The following is a 19059-nucleotide window of genomic DNA, read 5'->3' as shown; positions in this document are numbered from 1 at the left end:
CCATGTCCGGATCATCGGCCTGCCCCTGAGGGGGGTATGCCAATCTCGATGCCCCATCGGAGGAGCGGGACACTGATCTAGATGGCCATGGCGGTGCCGACCGCGCCGAGACGAGCTCCGGAAGGTACAGTGCCGTACGGTGCTGGTCTGGAGATGAACGGTCCCTATGCGGTGCCGGCGAACGGTGCCGAGATCGGGTTCGGTGCCGATGACCGCGTCGGTGCCGAGAGTCCGACCTGGACCTGGAAGGTGATCTTGAGTAGGCCCGGTGCCGGGAGCGGCCTCTCGACGTCGAGTGTCGCTCGTATCGGTGCCGAGAACTACGTCTCGAGGTCGAACGGTACCGACGATCATAACGGTGCCGGGACGTAGAACGGTGCCGCGACGATGATCTTAGCCGCAAGTATGACCGGTGCCGAGGTGATATTCGGCGCCGGGACTGCGAGCGGCGTGGGGACCTGCTTCGGGACCTGGATCGGTGCCGTGGTTCCAGCCCTTGGGATGGTGGGCGCATCAAGGCAGGTTTCCCCCTGGATTGCACCGGACGAGGACCCAACGGTGCCAACGGTGCCGGTGGTTGAGGCGGTGCCGGCTCCGTGAGAGCAATCAAGTCTCTCGCCATCGCAAAGGTCTCTGGGGTCGACAGGAGCAACGGTACCACCGCTGGTCGTGGTGGTGAGCCCACCTGCACCGGACTCGACGGCCTCGGAGCCGGAGTCGACGGTGCTGGAGGCACCTGCTTCTGGTGCTCCGCCAGTGGACGCGGCTCTATCCCCGGCGCCGGGGGGGCCGGCGTCTTCAGGACGACAGTCTCCTGCGCCTAACGGGATTTTTTATGTCCCGGCGATAACGAACGGCGGCGAGGCACTTGCGGTGGGTGCGGTGCCGAAGGGGTCCGGTGCTGTGGAGGCTTGTCCGACGCCACTCGCGGTGCCGGAGCAGTCGGTGCCGCCGGGGCGCTGCGCACCGAGGCGCTTGGCGCTGGGGCTTGACGCGCCGATGGAGCGTCTGGGCTAAGTGCCACCTCCATGAGGAGTTGACGAAGCCTAAAGTCCCGCTCCTTTTTGGTTCTCGGTCTGAAGGCCTTACAGATCTTGCACTTATCTGTTTGATGGGACTCTCCCAGGCACCTCAGACACGAGTCGTGCGGGTCGCTTGTGGGCATAGGCTTAGCACAGGACGCGCACTGCTTAAAGCCGGGAGCCTTGGGCATGAGCCCGGCTACACGCCGGGGGAAAAAGGGGGAAGAACAACCCCCTTAATCCCCTTTAACTATATAACAACTATTACTAGTGAACTAAACAACTATCTAACTATATACAACTACAACTATAACTACAACTATCTTCAACGGAAGAAGCTAGGGAGAGTGGAGAATAGCTATGCCGCGCTCCACAGTTCCAACGACTGTCAGGGGCGGTAAGAAGGAACTGAGGGGGCGCCGGGTCGGCTGGGGTATATATCCAGCGCCATGAAGGCGCCACTCTAGGGGGCTCCACAGCCGACCCGCCGGTGTTGCTAGGGTAGAAAATTCTCCGATGATCGTGCACGCGGCGCGCGCACACCTAATTGGAATCGATATGAGCAAGCACTCGAAGAAGAATACTAAATTATAAGGCCAGAAGGAATGATGTAGAGAGGATGTCTGGTTCAAAGAATAACTAATAAGATATGGGGAAGTTTCTAAAAAGAAGGCCTCTGACGTTTAGGGGGGACTGCGGATGGTTTTAAATCAGACAAAAGGAGTCTGTCTTAAAAGAAGCCAGCATAAGCCTTCCCACCCTGCATACCGGTGTTCAAGCCTACATAAATCGAGATGCAATGGAAAAACTGCTAGTCAGCAAGAAGGAGGGGAGGAAAGGACTTGGGAAGAAAGGAGGTTGTAAATCTTATGTGGATTAAGACTAGAACTAAGGATGAATTGTCTCAAACTGTTTTTTTTATCTGAAGTTACCAATTGGCAATGACTTTACATGATTGATGAAGGGTATAAAAAAATAAACTCTTAAAGGGTTCATTGCTAAATAACCATGTTGGAATCAATATGGATGTAAGCATCCTGGGGTTTAGCCTATTTGTAAATATCTTACTCAAATGCTTATAAATGTTTTGTTACTGTTTGGATGTAGTAAACCGCTTATTATTTATGCGTTTTAGGCAAGTTTAGAGCAATTGTATAAATACCATTTGGCGTTCAGATTTAATAAAGGAATGTATGGTTAAATCAGTGTCATAGTAATACCCTGCACAAATAATAATAATTCCATCACCACAGGTTATCACTAGCCCAAAAGTAATTTTGTACTTACCAATTTTGCTTGCTGTGCATTTACTGGATCACCATATTGCAGTAAAGCTTGAAACTGGTTATTCTTTGTGAATGTGATTATCTTCAACACAGCACCAAATTTAGAGAATATCTGTCAAAAATAACAAGACTATATGTATAGAAATGTATTACAAATCATATAAACTAAAGTTACATAGACAACTGGCTTACTTGGTGAAGAACATCCAGGGTTACAGGGTAGTACATGTTGTCAATAATTATTCTAAGTACTGGACTCTGAGCTGGAGTCACGGCACTCTCACTAACAGTAGTTCCACTAATGGGAGTATTTGTTGTCTGTACTGCTGTCACTGCCTGAAGAACAGCTTGAGCCCGCTAAATAAAAAGAAAAAATATGTATTATAAACAAAGTATTTCAAGAAAAAAGGTTCAGAAGCTTATAGATATATTCATATTGTTACTACCAATATATATTCAGTTACCTTTGGCACAATAAAATTCACCTCTTTAAAAATATACCTACTGACGTAACAATAGAATGATAAACATTTTAGATATTCCTTCAGTGGTATGGCAGCAAAACTAAACTATCTACTAGATCTAGACAATAAAGTGCAATGCCAAATTAGGGTAGTATAATGGAAACCACCATAATCTACTACCAGGGGAGAAGGCAGTAGCCCTGAAAATAATGATTGGTTCTTACTGAACAACAGGAAGTGGCTTCAAATGAAGCCAGTATCTGGCCTTTCTAGCAGCAAGTATGGTGCTCTACTAGTAGGACAAAAGTGGGCTTTTGGGGGATTTCAGAAGAATATTTCCACAGGTTACAATGAGGAATAAAACAACAACAAAAAACAAAACTACAGAATCATAATGTGATTTACTGAATAACTGAAGGTTTTTTTTTAATATTTCCAATATTCATATTAGAGTTAATCAAAACAATAGTGAAATATTAAGCAAAAGGTTCTGATAGGAAAAGATAATGCAAGTATGGTACTTCAAAAATATTCCAATTTGTGTTTTAATGAAATAATACACAGTAACTGAACAAAGTCAGAATGAAGTGGTCACAGATAAGCAAACTACAGTTTGTATTACCCATCCTCTTTAAAAACAAAAATCCCAAGAGTTTCTTAAAGCAACAAGCACAGTTTTAAAAATTCTTACAATAATCACATAGTAACAACACATGAGCACACATCTACATAACTACTTCTATTGCCAATTGATCAAATTTTAAAAGGGTTAAATGATTTTCAGAGGAAAAAATGCATAAAAGATGGTTTTCATTTCATATGTTTTATTATAATACCTTTAAGAAGTAAAACAATACACAACAGAAAAGACAAAAGTGTGCATGCCAGGAAAAAAAATAAATCAATCAATCATCGACATATGAATGCATACAGCATATTCTAAGGGTATTACCAGAGACAATACACAACTGCAGATCCCACAACTTACATGATATTCCTCACACTGAAACGAATTAAGGAATAAGCAAAGTAAGAAAAAAAGACCTGGTGAACACTACTTGGGAAAAGAAAGTTTACTGTATCATGTCAAGTATTAGTTAATGTTACTCTGACAAAAATATTTTGAAGACAATGTTAATTTCTTTTTAAAAACACATGAAATACATCACTTTTAACCCACTCAAACATTTGGTTGAGTTACTTCATTGTTTCAGTCTTCTTCTATTTTTTAAATAAATAGTAATGTGTCAATTAAAATGTATGTCTTAGAGTAATCTGGGGAAAAGTTTTTGCAAGTTCTGGTCCTTAGGTTGTACAACAAATTCTTACACACACAAGTGAGCTCAATCAGGACTATTCAAGTAAGGAAGGATTGGTCTGATCTGGCTTTCTACATCAGAGCCTGAAAACACTCTTTCTTCGGTGTGCGCTTATTCCTTACATTTAATTCCACTAAGGTCAACTGGACTACATACCAGAGCAAGCATGATTGTTGGAATAAGCATTTGCAGGGTAGAGCCTACAGCTTAGAAATTACAAGAACAATGGATTGTTTTGGAGGAGGAAAAAAATTCAGTTTAATTTTTAATATTTGTATAGAAACCCTACTTTTGAAGGTGTTTGAGAAAATGTAATGTTGAATAGGCAAAATCAGCTGCATATTTAACTTATGAAGTATTACATAAAATTGATTTTTCAAGTTTCATAATATTCTACCACATTTGACTATTTCACCTTTGATCCTAGGAACATCATAATACATAAGCTTATAAAAATACAAAGTCTATATTAAAACATTTCATTCTGACAAACTGACAATCAAGGAGATTCACAGTTATGGCAGTCATTCTGTTCTTAACTCACCTAGTTGTGCCTAGGTACTGCAGCACACAAGGTAAAAAATGTTTGTTTTAAATCTGAACTTTAATGTTATTTTGTTGTTCTGTTTACATGTCTTTTAGGACAAAATATCTTCACAAAATTATTGAAATGACATGAAACATTCAAATGACTTTTACATCTGTTCTTTTAGTCAGGCATAAACCTATTGTGATTAGACATTTTCATAAATAACCATATTGCTGACAACCAATCATGGGAATTCAGAGTCATAAATGCAAATTGTTTTTACTTTCAGAGTTCAAAAACTTGGCTCTTTAAGGTACCCCATCTTTTCTAATTACAGCTCCCTCTCTCATCCCTTTAGCTTAACCATTTGTACTTTTCACCTTTTTCATATTTCATCTTTGCAATGAATCTACTGACCCTCATTTTCTTTGCATTTCTCTGTCTCGAATGTAAGGAAAGGCCCACTTTAAAAATGAAACCAGCTAGCTTTCAAACGTAACCTTCAAATTTTGGTAACAAAATTATGTGGTGAATGCCCCACCAGGCCAGACTTAATGGGATATTCTGCACATGACCCGCGAATAACTCCTTTTTAGTTTTCCAGCAGGTTACTACACTGTCCAACCCCATCAAAGCCAACTGGCTCCTGCTCTGTATATTTCTCCATTGTGCTGGTGATGTCACAGAATATTTACAGCATTGTAATGTCAATTAATTTATTATAAATAAAAAATGGTTAAAATAAGGGTGCTTGCAAGACTGAGCCAACTTAGTGCTAAAACAAAGGTGGTATGGAAGCAAGGATACTGCCAAAAGGCTGACATTGCCACAGGACCCCAAAGAAAATGAAAGGCAAATACATGACTGATAGTGTTCCTATCGTTTAAAGTTGTACATGAATCCACCACTTATTGCCCAGCTGGTGGCATGTTTAATCATTCCCTTTACAAACTTCATTCTATTTACCTTTAAGTACCCATTTCTTACAGCTGGCACTTTTTAAACATACAATCTAAAATATTTCTTTAATGGATAGGAGAATACTCAGAGCTCCAAAAGATCTAGTATGTTTGTAGTGCCAGGCAGGGAAATTAATACTGAACTTAATTTTAGCAGAAAGCAAAAATATCAACCAGAGGGTTCCAGAAAACTTTTCTTAAAAAACATAATAAAAAAAAATAATTTGCCATTAACACACTATTATACTAGAAATGACTTAAGTATGACAAGAGAGTAATAGAAACTGTAGATTGTCACAACAGACAGCATTAGTCTGATCGAAAAGGGAACACAAAAATGAACATGAATATATTAACATTTGAACAGTGAAGGGTCAATGCTTCTTTTCCCCATTCTTTGTAGGATACAGCAACCTCAAATACTAAGACGATCTTTACCACCCCTGCTATGTTATCGTTGAAACAGTTCCATGTTCTATTAAAAGAAATGTATTACAACTGTTTTGAAAGAATAATCAGTTCTACATACATCCAAGATCAAAAAACAAAATTCTCAGTCACTGAATACATTTTTCCCAGGGTGATCATTAATGCATTTTTCTTCAGGAACTGTCCAGTGGGAAGAGCAGACCAAACAAACTGAAGTTATCAATACTATCGAATTTATGATTCAAAACACTGGGAGTAGGACTCTGCATTAGTGGTGGGGCAATTCCATATGGTACTGAACTCTCAAATGTGCCAGAAGCAAGAAACTTAAAGTTTTAGTCATGTGACTTCTAAACCAAGAGTCAATTAAGACTTATTTTACGAAAAAAATTCCAAATTCAAATTTAATTAGAAAATTAACCATGAAATACATTAATAAAATTCTAACATGTAATTGCAACATGTACAATTCCAAACTCTATGTCTTTTATAATATCTCAATAAACTGCAGCTATTAGAAATAAAGTTTAGTTTATACAAAAATATATTCATGGCTACATAGTGTATAGTTGAATGTATGCTAAGCTTAATTTGCTACTGTATGCATTCGTTATACTCCATAACAGTAAATATACCTGGTTTAGTGTATTATCAGTCTTTAGCTCTTTATGATTAGAATACTGAATATAGATGGGTTGGTTGCGAAGATGAGGTGTCACAGCAGAATAGTAATTAACCATAGTGATAGCTGCTTCTTCCGTTGCCAACTCCAAAAAAGCCTATAATATAAGAATTAAAAAAAAATAGTATTTACACACTATTTACACTTTGTATTGCTAGAATAAAACACATTCACATAATGAAGGGATCGATAAGATTTGTAGTTTTCATGTTTTGCCCCCCAAAAACCCCAAACAAACAAAACTAAGCTCTCTGGAATGGGTCTGTAGTTGGCAAATAAACCCCATATCTTCAAAGACACTTTTAAATCTGCCCAGTTTAGCAAACTGGGGTTTTTGCCCATAAAACGATACCTTTGAAGAGGTTGGCCTAACAGTTAGCTTGAAAGCCATATTTTTTGAGTGTCATCTGCTCTGAACTATTAGCTCTTCACTGCTTTCTAATATAAAATAGACTAGAAATAGTATGGAGCACATGAAAGAGGAATGCAAATTGAAAGAATGCAAGGCTTTTCATTTTAATTATTTACCATTACATCCGGATTAATCTCAGTAAGATTTTACCAGTATATTTGGAATTAAAAAATACTTAATCATTGTACTATAAATGGAACTCTGAAACAAGAAGAATACCTGATTTTTTCCTTTTAGCATCAGGATGTTGGTTACCTTACCAAAAGGTAAGCCTAAAGCAATAACTTCTGTTTCTGTCACTTCACCAGGTAATTTCCTGATATGAAGAACACGAGAAGGAGCCCCATCCATTTTATCCTCTGCTTTGAATTTCTTGTTGTCATTACCATTGGCTGAAAGACATTTTTAAACTCCATTTCATATTTACAAGTCAGTAATATTTTAGAAAATATCCACATAAGCAAACTTTTCAAATAAGATGCGCTTTGTACTTGATGCTAAATATTCCAGTCATCATGTGAGCTATGCACCTTTCCATTCATGTCAGCAAAGCCATTTAACATTTACCTACAATTTCTAAAGGAACTAACAAGCAGATGAAAATGTGAAACTGTCAGAGGTCGTATGACCAAGTTTGTGGAGAACAAATGTGATGCCAGAGGACCAGAGACAAACCTATGTAATTGATAAACAAGTCCAGTTAATTTCACTTTGATTGTGAAAAAAACCCTAGAATAAATCGATAGGCAGGCACTTATGTAAAAAAAATCCTCTCAGAGCCCAGCCTGAGTAATAAGAGTTGTTGTTGGAGAATTCCACAAAGGGAAGAGAATGGAGAAGTCCACCATCTTCAACTCTTCAGAGCAGTGAGGGTAGCTCTCAGTCATAACTACAGCATTATATTCATATATTAAAGTCAGAGGGAATCATTAGGCTCTCTAGTCTGCCCCCATGTATAAAATGGCCATAGAATTTCACTCATTTACCTCTGTACTGAGCCCAATAACTCGTATCTGATTAACTCATAAAGGCATCCAGTCTCTATTTAAAAACATCAAAAGCTGGAGAACTCCACACTTTATTTGGTAGTTTGTCCCAATGAATCTCCACTGTTAAAAATTTGTACCTTATTTCTAATTTGTATGGCTTTAACTTCCAGCCATTGGTTCTTGTTACGCCTTTCTCTGCTACATTAAAGAACCCTGTAGTGCTTTATAGTCTCCCTGTGAAAATACTTATACACTAATCATAGACTTTAAGGTCAGAAGGGACCACCATGATCATGTAGTCTGACCTCCGGCACAAAAACTTACCCACCTACACCTCATATCACCTCTCATTTTCTTTATGATAAATTAACCAGATTGAGTTTAAGTCTCTCACAGTAAGGCACTTTCCCAGGCCTCAAGCTGTTTCTCTCTCTTCTCTGCACACTCTTCAATTTTTCAACATCCTTTTTAAAATGTAAACAGCAGAACTGGATGCAGTATTCCAATAGTGGCACCCCCACTGATGGAGTGGGAAGGGAGAATCCACACAGTAGCAGATGCTTTGCCCCGACCTCTCAGGGTATGTCTACACTGCAAAGAAAATCTTATGCCTGGCCCATACCAGCCGACTCGGGCTCACAGGGCTTGGGCTGTTTCACTGCTGTGGAGACTTCTGAGCTTGGGCTGGCGCAAAAGCTCTGGAACCCTTCCACCCTTCAACTAGGGCCATGAGCTATTCTGGTGTCTATACAGAGAATTATTCACTAATAGGACAAGCAATAATACCAGAGCTAAGAAAAAATATTTGTAGGGGTTTTCCCCCCCCAATGAATAAAAATTAAGCTGGCAAAACTCCTGAAATTAAGCAAGTTTAAAAAAATTCATGATTACTCTATGAAAATTTAGTGGAAAAGACATTTTCTAATAAAATGCAAAAAAAAAAATCAAGTTACATTGTTTCATTTTGACTGATTATGACTATGTACTATTGAGTCCAGTTTCCTGACTGTGTTAACAAAAGCTATTCTGACCCATTGACAGATGGGGTTTATGCATCATGGGTGGACTCTATGCCAGCCCATAAAGAGGTTCTGTCAGTGTGAACAGCAGGGAATTGATGCTACACTTGTTGTAATGTGGGTTTCTAAGGGCCCAAAGTCTTTTAAGGAAAGTGTTAAGTATCACTTCACAGACAGTAATTCCAGGGAACATTATTTGACTTCATATGTGGTATGTGCCAAATTATCATATTTATGCAGAAATATGCAAATTGTTGATCTTTTTTTACAAAGAGCATTTGTCAAACTTCTGAAAGTTTTAGGAAAATGAAAACTACTGTGCTCCCTTCAGTCCTACCATATGTTAAAAACATACCCATAACTTAGATTTTTTATTAAATTAAGCTACATCTTAAAATACATCTTTACATGTTTAATTAAAGAATAAAGTATATTCAATATGGGATGTTAAGAAACGCTTGCATAAAATGATTTATTATTTAAAAGTGGAAGAAGATTTTCAAGTTTCCAATAGTTTTACTTACTAGTGATTGTTTTATACTTGTTACATCTAAGTGGAAATTTTTTCTTTATACCTAACAGCCCAATGTACTTTTAAATTAGTTAGTGGCAGGATGAAAGAGCTTGTTGTTTAGCAAGCACTCAGATTTTCATACAATTTTCTCCTTTCTTACATGTTTTAATAAGCAGTAACATTATTAACAATGCTGACATTTAAACTACTATTACTGGCATCTGAGTTAGCACTGATAGAAAAGAATAGGGCAGTTCACACCTCAAAGTTTCATTTCAGGCTCTCTGCAAATTCAGGCAGAGATCCCTGCATTTGTTACAAAAATGTCTCATTTTGTAGGTTTTCTTAGCAACCAGAACAGCCAGAAACTAACTTTATTTGTTTTTAAGGACTATGAAATCTGGGACTGAAAATGAAATATGAGACTTGGGAGTACAATTGAGAGGTCAGTCCATACTCCCTCATCTCCAGCTAGTACTTCTCAAATCTACAAGGGTACATGCAAAACACTTTGGAAACACTGTATTAAAGGAAATATAATTTTATTTTAACATTGTGTGCATATTTTAATTATTATTTTTTATTGATCTTGTAGAAATGGAAGGGTAAATTTAAGATTAGATTTCAAACCCAATATACAAACTTCTAGCCTTTCAAATGATTGTTTGCTCTCCCCACACTTTGAAGTTGCTTGATATTAGAGTTATATCTAGAGTCCTAAGTATAATAATGAACTTTTGTTCTGGTCATTTTATCTTTGCATAGATACTCTGTGAGAAATTCCAGGCTCCTGATTGTTTAAAATGAAAACATACAGAGATTCCCTTTAACTTGTGGCTCAGAGTGTGAAATGGATGGTTGTCTCCACCTCAGCTCATCAAATGAGGAGAGTGTTGCATGTAACAACAGAAAGCAGTTTACCCAACACCTCATGGAAAAGGATGGAGTTCCAACAGATAAGAAATGCAGTTTCTCAAAAATTCACCTGCTAACAGAAAGCAGTGATGTCTTGCTTCTTCCCGCTCTTTGCCAGCCAGCAGAAACCAATGTGTTTTATATGAGTCATGGATTGAATAACACTGCCCTTTGTACATTTTTACAAAGTATGTATTAAAGTGAACTTTCAAAATAAAAATATTGAGTTTGAAAATATGAAATTCATTCCATTTTCAAAATGGTTATTAGAAGCATTTGGCACTGAAGGAAACCTCTCCACCTTACTCTGCATGGTCTCTCACTTACCATTTTAAATGATACTTCTCAACAGGAGATAAAGTTTAATGATATATTGTGGGACAAAAGGGAATGATGACCCTATTTTAATACATGAAAAAACAGATGTTGTTCAAAGCCGCTGGAAGGTGAACTCAATTATTGTTAGAAAATGTTCAATCATTTTAACAATGGTATACCTACGTAATCAACCACTGAATGGCTGTAGCAATTATGTACTGTGGCTCATCTCAATCACAGACAGATTTAGGAAACAACAGGCCAGCCTAAAAGGTCTTCCCTGATGCAACAGGCTAAGAAGTAAATAGGGGCAAGCCAGGAGAAATGTCAGTGTTTCAATTCTGCCAAAAATTACAATTACAGTATTTGGCACTTTAAATAGTTGACTGCCTACAGGCCTGTATTATCATGAAATCTAACTTTTACCAGATCTGAAAAGCCTAATCAGTTTAACCTCCTCCCTCTGCTATTTTCTGGACAAGATAAAAATTAATGTTCACAAGGAAAAATATGTGCAACTCACTGTGGAAAAGCATCATCCAAATGATCATTGTTACTAAACTGAATTATTTGTTTACTATTATCCCTGTTCCCAATTCCAAGCAAATCCCATCTTCAAAAGACACATCTACAGGATGGGATAATTCCAAAGCTCTCTCTAGGTAAAATGTACACAATATTCAGTTACATACCATTTAATAATCTGTTAGTTAAAAGTAATCTCTACAATAGCCAAAATTAGTATCACTTGGAATTTCACTGAACACACACACACACACACACACACACACCCCTTCTCAAAAGTACTGTCATCACTTTTCCAAATCTATACACAGAACTCCATGATGCTGAATAACCAGCAACAACTTAAGGGACTGATGGGTGTGCTATACATATGCTACTATTTTAAGTCTATTAGATGCATAAGACTCCTTGGGGCTTAATCCCCTCCCAAAGATTAGAAATGTTCTGTTTATTTAGCATAAACTGAGTTCTTGAAGTTGCCTGTTTAAGAATAGTCAGGAACTTTCACTCCTTCAGCAAGGTATTGATAATTCCTATGAAGGGCAAAACAACCACTTACTTTCTTTTAAGCAACCAAAAGGGTCAGGGATCAGATCCAAAGAACAGAGAATCATACACATCCTCAATAAAAGTCATGTTAAATGCAATCAATAGATGACAGATCATCCGGAACATGTGGCTCTCAATCATACAGGGTGCACAGACAGTCCTGGAGCCAACTCAGAAGTCAGAGAGGCTTTAGAAAGAAAACAGCTAATCCCAAAGCCCAGAATAATACCAAGTAATGAACAATGGGCCAACTTCATGTTGGAAATAGCTAAATTTGAAAAAAAAAAACCAAAAAATTACTAGCATGAACTGTCACTTTTCCTTTTTTGTTGAAGAATTAAAAAAATCCAATTTTGTAAGTGTTCTGAGGTCAGAGCAATCTATGTTAGACAAAAATGTACTCCATCAGTAAAACTTTCTTACGGCAACTTAATTTAACGTTACTGTGAAAAACTGAGATGTAATTGAAGATTTAATCTGAAAATTAAATTTAAAAAATTAGACATCTCCTTGCTATGTTGTGATACAAATGACCCACTGTAACAAACATTTTCTCTTTCTTCCTCCTACAGTGAATGCCCTGCAGTTCCCTTACCCATATTTGCTCAGCCTCCATTACCTAGGTCTATAGCAACTTCTGTGTAGTTTTGGCAAGGTTTATGCCCTGGAAGAATACCTGTCTATTAAAAAAACTTTACTTTCACCTATTGTTTCTCTTGAGGAGTTACAATTTACCATCTCAATCTTAACTATAATTCTCTTGTACATATGCACAAATATAACAGTTGATATTAGTTCATCGGTTAAAATCTGATAATTACAACGTGAACTCAAATAACCTCAATTTCTTCTAATTGACCTCCTCACACAGAAAGGACAAAAGAGTCAAATTTGGGATTTTTCCCCCCTGTATTCAGCAGTCTGAATAAATCAAGATTCACATTTTCAGCTGAATGGAAACATAAAAATTAATTTTGTCCGGCACTACGTTACAAACATCTGTATTATACTGGATGCGTAATTAAATGATCCTGTTAAGATTGTAAATTAAATATTCCAGCATATTTCTTAATATGGATAATTAATTTTAATAGGTCTGATAAAGAGCCTGAAACTGGGAATAGGATCTCTCCCACATACAAATAGGTTCCCAGAATGAGGCAACTGTGGAGATAAGTTATTATATTAATACTGCACACGGAAGTCTTCAAAAGATATCTTAAAAGAGTTAGCTATTCTTTAGATGAAAACTGAATTTTTTACTGTTTGACATTAAGATATAGAAAAAAGTCACTAGTGAAAATGCATTAAGCATAACTAAAATAACTGACCATGATTAATACTATAACATTTATTACAAGTTTTCAATCTGAAACCAAACAATGCAAATATCTAATAGTTAAATAAAATTAGTGTGACCTACTATACATTGGGGGAGCGTCTTGTTAACCCCCACATTCTTCATCTGTATATAACTGTGATATTGCATATAAAGCATGCCATGTGAGATATCAGGAGAAAGGTTAGAATAGTGTCTTTCAGCAGATCATATCTAAATATGTGTATTGCCAATGCATTTGAAATTATAAAAATTGTGTTGTATGGTTTTCACTAAAATATGCTGTGGGTTTGGGAGGCACCCAGATTGACAAGGGAGGTAACCAACAGCAAGGTAGGTGCTGTTGAACAGACATCACCAGCCATTGTCCAGCAAGGGAGCTACAATGCAATGACTCACCTGCATGAGGCCACACCAGGAGAATTGCTCAACCTTGCCTGGAGACTCAGCAATGCCCATGAGACATGCCTGTACTTGTGTTCGACAAGCACATGGACTAAGGGTATAAAACAGAAGACAGTGGCCACATGCTTAGCCTCCCCTGCCCCCACCTATGCTGCAAGCAACAAGGACACGGAGAAGACTTAAGACTCCAACAGAGGAGACTGGCCCAGGTTTCAAGGGTGAAATCTGTGTACTATGAACTACAATATCCAGTGGGGTGAGAAAAACTGCTTATTCTAGATGTTGCCCAATCTAATAGAATTGAGAGTTTAGACTGCGTGCTTATAGATTTTATTTTATTTTGGTAACTAACTCTGACTTTTTGTCTATCACTTAAAATCTATCGTTTGTAGTCAATAAGCTTATTTTACTGTTTATCTTTACAAGTGAGTTTGCCTAAAGTGTGTGGCAAATGTGCTCAGGTTTGCAAAGGCTGGTATATATATCTACTTTCCACTGATGAAGTGGTGAACCAATTAATAAATTTGTACTGCTCATCTTGAGCAATGCAAGAGGATATATTCCTGAGGCAGTGCTAGGAGCTGGGGGGATTTTGGCTGGTGCCTTTCTCTGTGTGATTCATGAGTGGCTCAGGGAGGATTCATGTAACCTAGCTGGGGTTGGGGGGCTCTACATGCAGTTGTGCTGAGTGATCATAGCGCCTGGAAGGGCTTGCTGCTTGTCACTAGCAAGGCATTGAGACACAGCCCAGACTGGAAAGAGTTAAGGGGGCACAGCAGTCTCACAGTCCCTGGGTGCACCTCGGGGATCCTGTCATAATTAGTTTGTATCTAGAAGAGATACATGGACCTGACGTTTTAAGTGTCACATCCAAGACACTTATCATACTTAGAGCAATGTTTCCCAACTGGTGTGCCGAGGCACACTGGTGTGCCGTCACATCCGAACAGATGTTCTGCGGAATTTTTTGAAAAACTGCAAGTGAGAACAAAGGGGGGGGGGGGGAAGCTGCCTCACTGCCCCAGCTCCTCCCGGGGCAGAGCAATCAGAGCTCAATCTCCCTCTCTTCCCCCCTCCCCTCCTGTGTGAGCAACGGGTCGCCTCCTCTGCCCCTCCCCTATCCACTGTCAGCCGCCAGCCAGAATGAGGATGAGCCCCTGGAGCTCAAGGTGTGCAATGGCAGAGAAAAGGTTGGGAACCACTGACTTAGAGGAAACGGAAAAGGAGCTGAGACTGCAAGTTTAAATTTCAAAAAGAAATAATTTTTGATTGCTAACTTGAGCTAGTGAACAGATTTACTTTTAACTTTCCTGAAAATTCTATCTTAAGTCTAGGAAGGGGTGTTGACACCAAGCTCAGTAGTGAAATACCGAACATACAAGAAAATGGATTTATCCTCCTCTACCATTTCAAATCTCATTGCAGACTTCATTATGGAGTCACTACAGTCACCTCTTTAATGTACACACACACTTTTTAGAGCAACTTGACATTTCAGGTTGCCACATTTTGGGGAAAACGTTAGGGACACTTAGTCATGGTCACACAAACACTTCAGCTAAATCAGTCCATTAAATAATGTGTATATTTACCAATATTGTGCATATAACTATAAACTTCACCTTAAAAAAATGTATATAGATTTAGCACTGCTACAAGTTTCCAGCCCTGTTAAATGAAGTTCTCCGCTTATCTATAGCGCAGTGGCAGGGTAAGCGTCTCATATACATTGCCCTGCTAACATGCCTCAATCTGATCTGGAGCTACTTTCTTTACAGGTAAATAGCTGCCCCTGCAGTTCCTGGCTTATCTGAATCTGTCAGTAAAAAGCACGATGTTGAGTTTATGATTTAGGAGTTGGAACACAGAGTCACACAACATCCATTATACAGTAACTTTCAGTCCCTACAGAGCCACGCTGGATTCAAACTGGTGATCTTCACAGACCATTAGCAATATGTCAAGGCATCCACTTGTAATCACAACAGAGCCTATATAACTACTGTACCAACAACTGGGAATTTTGTTTAAAAAGACTATTTTTTACAGTTATAGTTTTACCTTTCACCCAGATTTTTGAATAAAAGATGCTGTCTAAAGTTAAACTGTCAGCAGCAACTGTGAAATAAGGAAGGTCCAGTATGTCTGAAGAATAATTTTAATTCTAACTTTTAAGATCAGCTTTGCACTGCAGTTATTTTTGAAAATTTCAAGCTACTTTATGAGACTTTTAAGCTACCTTTTTGTTTTGTAGAATGACTGTCTGCCCCTTTATTTCCAAAATAAAATAAACTAATTGTGGGACTTTCCAAGCCAACATTTACTGTAATGGGAAAGCTCTTCATTTGCATAAAGTTGACCCAATCAATCCTCACTGGGTGATGTCAGTGAATACAGAGTGACAGTGCCACATTCTGACTTGCCAAAGAACTTCTAAGGATAGGTTTTTGTGAGGAGGAGCCAGCCAGGCAGTCATCTTTAAGACCTGGAAGAAAAGGAGACTATATTGCTTTTGGCTATATGATGCCAGTCCATGCTGGCCAAGAAGACCTATGCTTTCTACATTCCCTGCCTGGCAACCAACCAAGGGGCAGGAGTCCAATAACTTGTAAAAATCTAAGACTTGATAGCCACGAGGAATCAGCTTCTAATATTTCCCATCAACATTAACAAGCTGTGTTGAAAATGTTACCAGCTAATCATTATTAGCTTTCTGAAGATGCACGAAACCATAACAATGTAAATCATCTTCTATAAGTTTCACACATGTTTTGATTTTATTTTTTCCAGCAGGACAACACTCCTAGGTGGTCTGGTGTTCTCTCCTTATTAGGCACAGTTAAGTAAGAGTGTGTGTGATTATTTGTAAACCCACATAGGGGCAACTCCTAAAGTCAGCCACAGAAACAAAAATTAAATTAAGTACCTTTTCTAATTAAAAAAACAAAAAAAAAACCTAATCTCACGTAAATTTTATGGATTAAGATTATGTGCTTAAATCCTGATGAACTGTTCTCTTTACCTTAATTGTTTTATGTTTAACATGGAAGTGAATTGATCTTCATGGTGTGAGTCTTTTGACAAACATAAAATCATATACAATGGGACTGAGAGTGGAAATGCCCTCCTATTTTGTGACTGACAGCTAAACAAAGACTGCCATTTTACAAGATTAAAAGAGTTACAAGCAATTGTTATCCTATTTGGCACTGTTTAATTAGATTATTTGATTTGTTTAATATTACATAATTGTGATTATTCATTTTAGTTCATTAATAAACTATATATGATAGGAAAATTGTGTCTGATTGAGCAATTTACCAGATGTCGAGATAACAAGAACAGAAAAATCCAAGGCACAGATAATCCACCTAGTTGTGATGCACAGAATCTATCCTTCTACTGTTTCCAAATAAATGCTAATCAGAGGGGATCCCCTGGATATATTTCAAACACAAAATATGTTAAGAATATTAAGATTGCAAAGTCAGGCACTCAAAGATGGGAAATGCCAAAATTAAGGTTACCTATGTAACCTTAATTCTGCTCTCTTGAGAATATGCATTATGATAGTATGCAATCAAATAATCAGAGACTATTTTTCGCAGCATGTATCACAAACAGGGTTTGACGCCACACCTTCAGATTCATAGGATAGATTTCTACCAATTGCTCTAAAGAAATAACTGGCAGTGGGTTTGTAGACCAGCTACTAGAAGACATAGATGGCCAGCAATTTATACAACTGTTTAGACAGGAGTGGAATGTTGGATATATCAGAATTCCTGGCTCAAGGAGGTAAATGTCTACCAGTTAAGCCAAACACATAGATTTTTACACACACATTGACATAAAAGCTGTAAGTCTATATTTTTATCTATATTTTGTGTAGTACTTAGCGGGTAAGGATTTTGGTAGTGAGTAACAGTGGGTATGTTAATGTTATAGTGAATTGGAAATTGATTCTCTGAATATGATATAGTACTATTAATATAGGAATTTTGAACTTTAAATATATTTTTACAATGTTATGGATCAAAATTAAGGTTGGGTGCACAATATAAGTTAGGTGGGATAAAGATGAGTTAACTAAAGTAGTAAATCCCTTAACTATTCATTTCCACATTTACTGTTTAGGATTTTGTCTTCTGCAGTTATATAAGGTTTCATAAACAAAGTTACAATTCTTGATGTTTTAGCTAGATTCCATTGAAAACACACTTTCAAGCATAAAGCTTATTTTTAAACCATTTTTGCTTGTGAGCTTAATGTATGCACATATATGCACAAGCACATCTGTATGATAATCAAACGTCAATTTACATTACTACATAATGATAAACTGGCCAATATATCACCAAAACGTAGGATGGGTAGTAATTTTTTTAAACTTCCAGCAGATACTATTAAAAATTACTATTTGTGAACTTAGTTACTCAAGTACCTGTATTTATAACATTTTATTGTTAACCACTGTCAGTTTAGCTATGGCTTTATAAAAACAGGACATATAAATTCATTCATCAATTTATAACAATGCACCATTAGCACTGTTAAACCGTATTTTAAGATATACATGATTATTTGTATGTCACATTGCTAAATGTTTTGTGACTGCAATTAAATATCTATCAAAGCATATCTCTAATTAGACAGAGTTAAAAGTTACCACAGACACTGGATTGTTAATTCCCCAAATTTTAGTGGGTTTAATGGAGCAGCAGCAGTCACTGCTACAGTTAAAGTTGGATAACTGTTTCCATTCTGACAGGTTTCAGAGTAGTAGCCGTGTTAGTCTGTATCCACAAAAAGGAGTACTTGTGGCACCTTAGAGACTAACAAATTTTTTTGAGCATAAGCTATCGTGGGCTACAGGCCACTTCATCAGATGCATAGAATGGAACATATAGTGAGGGGATATATATACACATACAGAGAACATGAAAAGGTGGGAGTTGTCCTACCAACTCTAAGAGGCTAATTAATTGAGAGAAAAAACTTTTGTAGTGATAATCAAGATAGCCCATTACAGACAGTTTGACAAGAGGTGTGAGAATACTTAACATGGGGAAATAGATTAAATGTGTGTAATGGCTCAGTCATTCCCAGTCTCTATTTAAGCCTAAATTGATGGTGTCTAATTTGCATACTACTTCAAGTTCAGCAGTTTCTCCTTGGAGTCTGTTTTTGTTTTGTTTTGTTTTCCATTCTAATCCCTTGTTTCCAGTCACTCAACTTTCAGGAACTTTAACCCCATCAGGCTGAAATGTTCCATTCTTTGTGTCTGCCGACCTTTTTTTTTTTTCCGGGGGGGGGGGGGAGGGAGGGGAGGGAAGAAAAGAAGAGAGAGAGAGAGAAGATTTTGCAGATTTCAGGAAATACAG

The 19059-nt window shown here is 37.9% G+C and overlaps 1 protein-coding gene across 8 annotated transcripts in view; it reads right to left on the bottom strand.

The window, feature by feature from the left end:
* Nucleotides 1-19059, bottom strand: part of PTBP2 (polypyrimidine tract binding protein 2) — an 86562-nt gene that overhangs the window by 41422 nt on the left and 26081 nt on the right. For all 8 annotated transcript variants that reach the window (XM_005307530.4, XM_008165778.3, XM_005307531.4 and 5 more), the window contains 4 exons: nucleotides 7322-7494; nucleotides 6644-6787; nucleotides 2501-2665; nucleotides 2310-2420 (listed from right to left, as the gene is read on the bottom strand). In XM_005307530.4, coding sequence (XP_005307587.3) covers nucleotides 2310-2420; nucleotides 2501-2665; nucleotides 6644-6787; nucleotides 7322-7494 — 593 coding nt within the window. The remainder of the gene's footprint in view (nucleotides 1-2309; nucleotides 2421-2500; nucleotides 2666-6643; nucleotides 6788-7321; nucleotides 7495-19059) is intronic.

This window comes from Chrysemys picta, chromosome 8 (genome assembly GCF_011386835.1).
Source record: "Chrysemys picta bellii isolate R12L10 chromosome 8, ASM1138683v2, whole genome shotgun sequence".
Taxonomy (NCBI): domain Eukaryota; kingdom Metazoa; phylum Chordata; order Testudines; family Emydidae; genus Chrysemys; species Chrysemys picta.
Note: the sequence above shows the minus strand (reverse complement) of the source record. Positions and strands in the feature narration are given on the sequence as shown.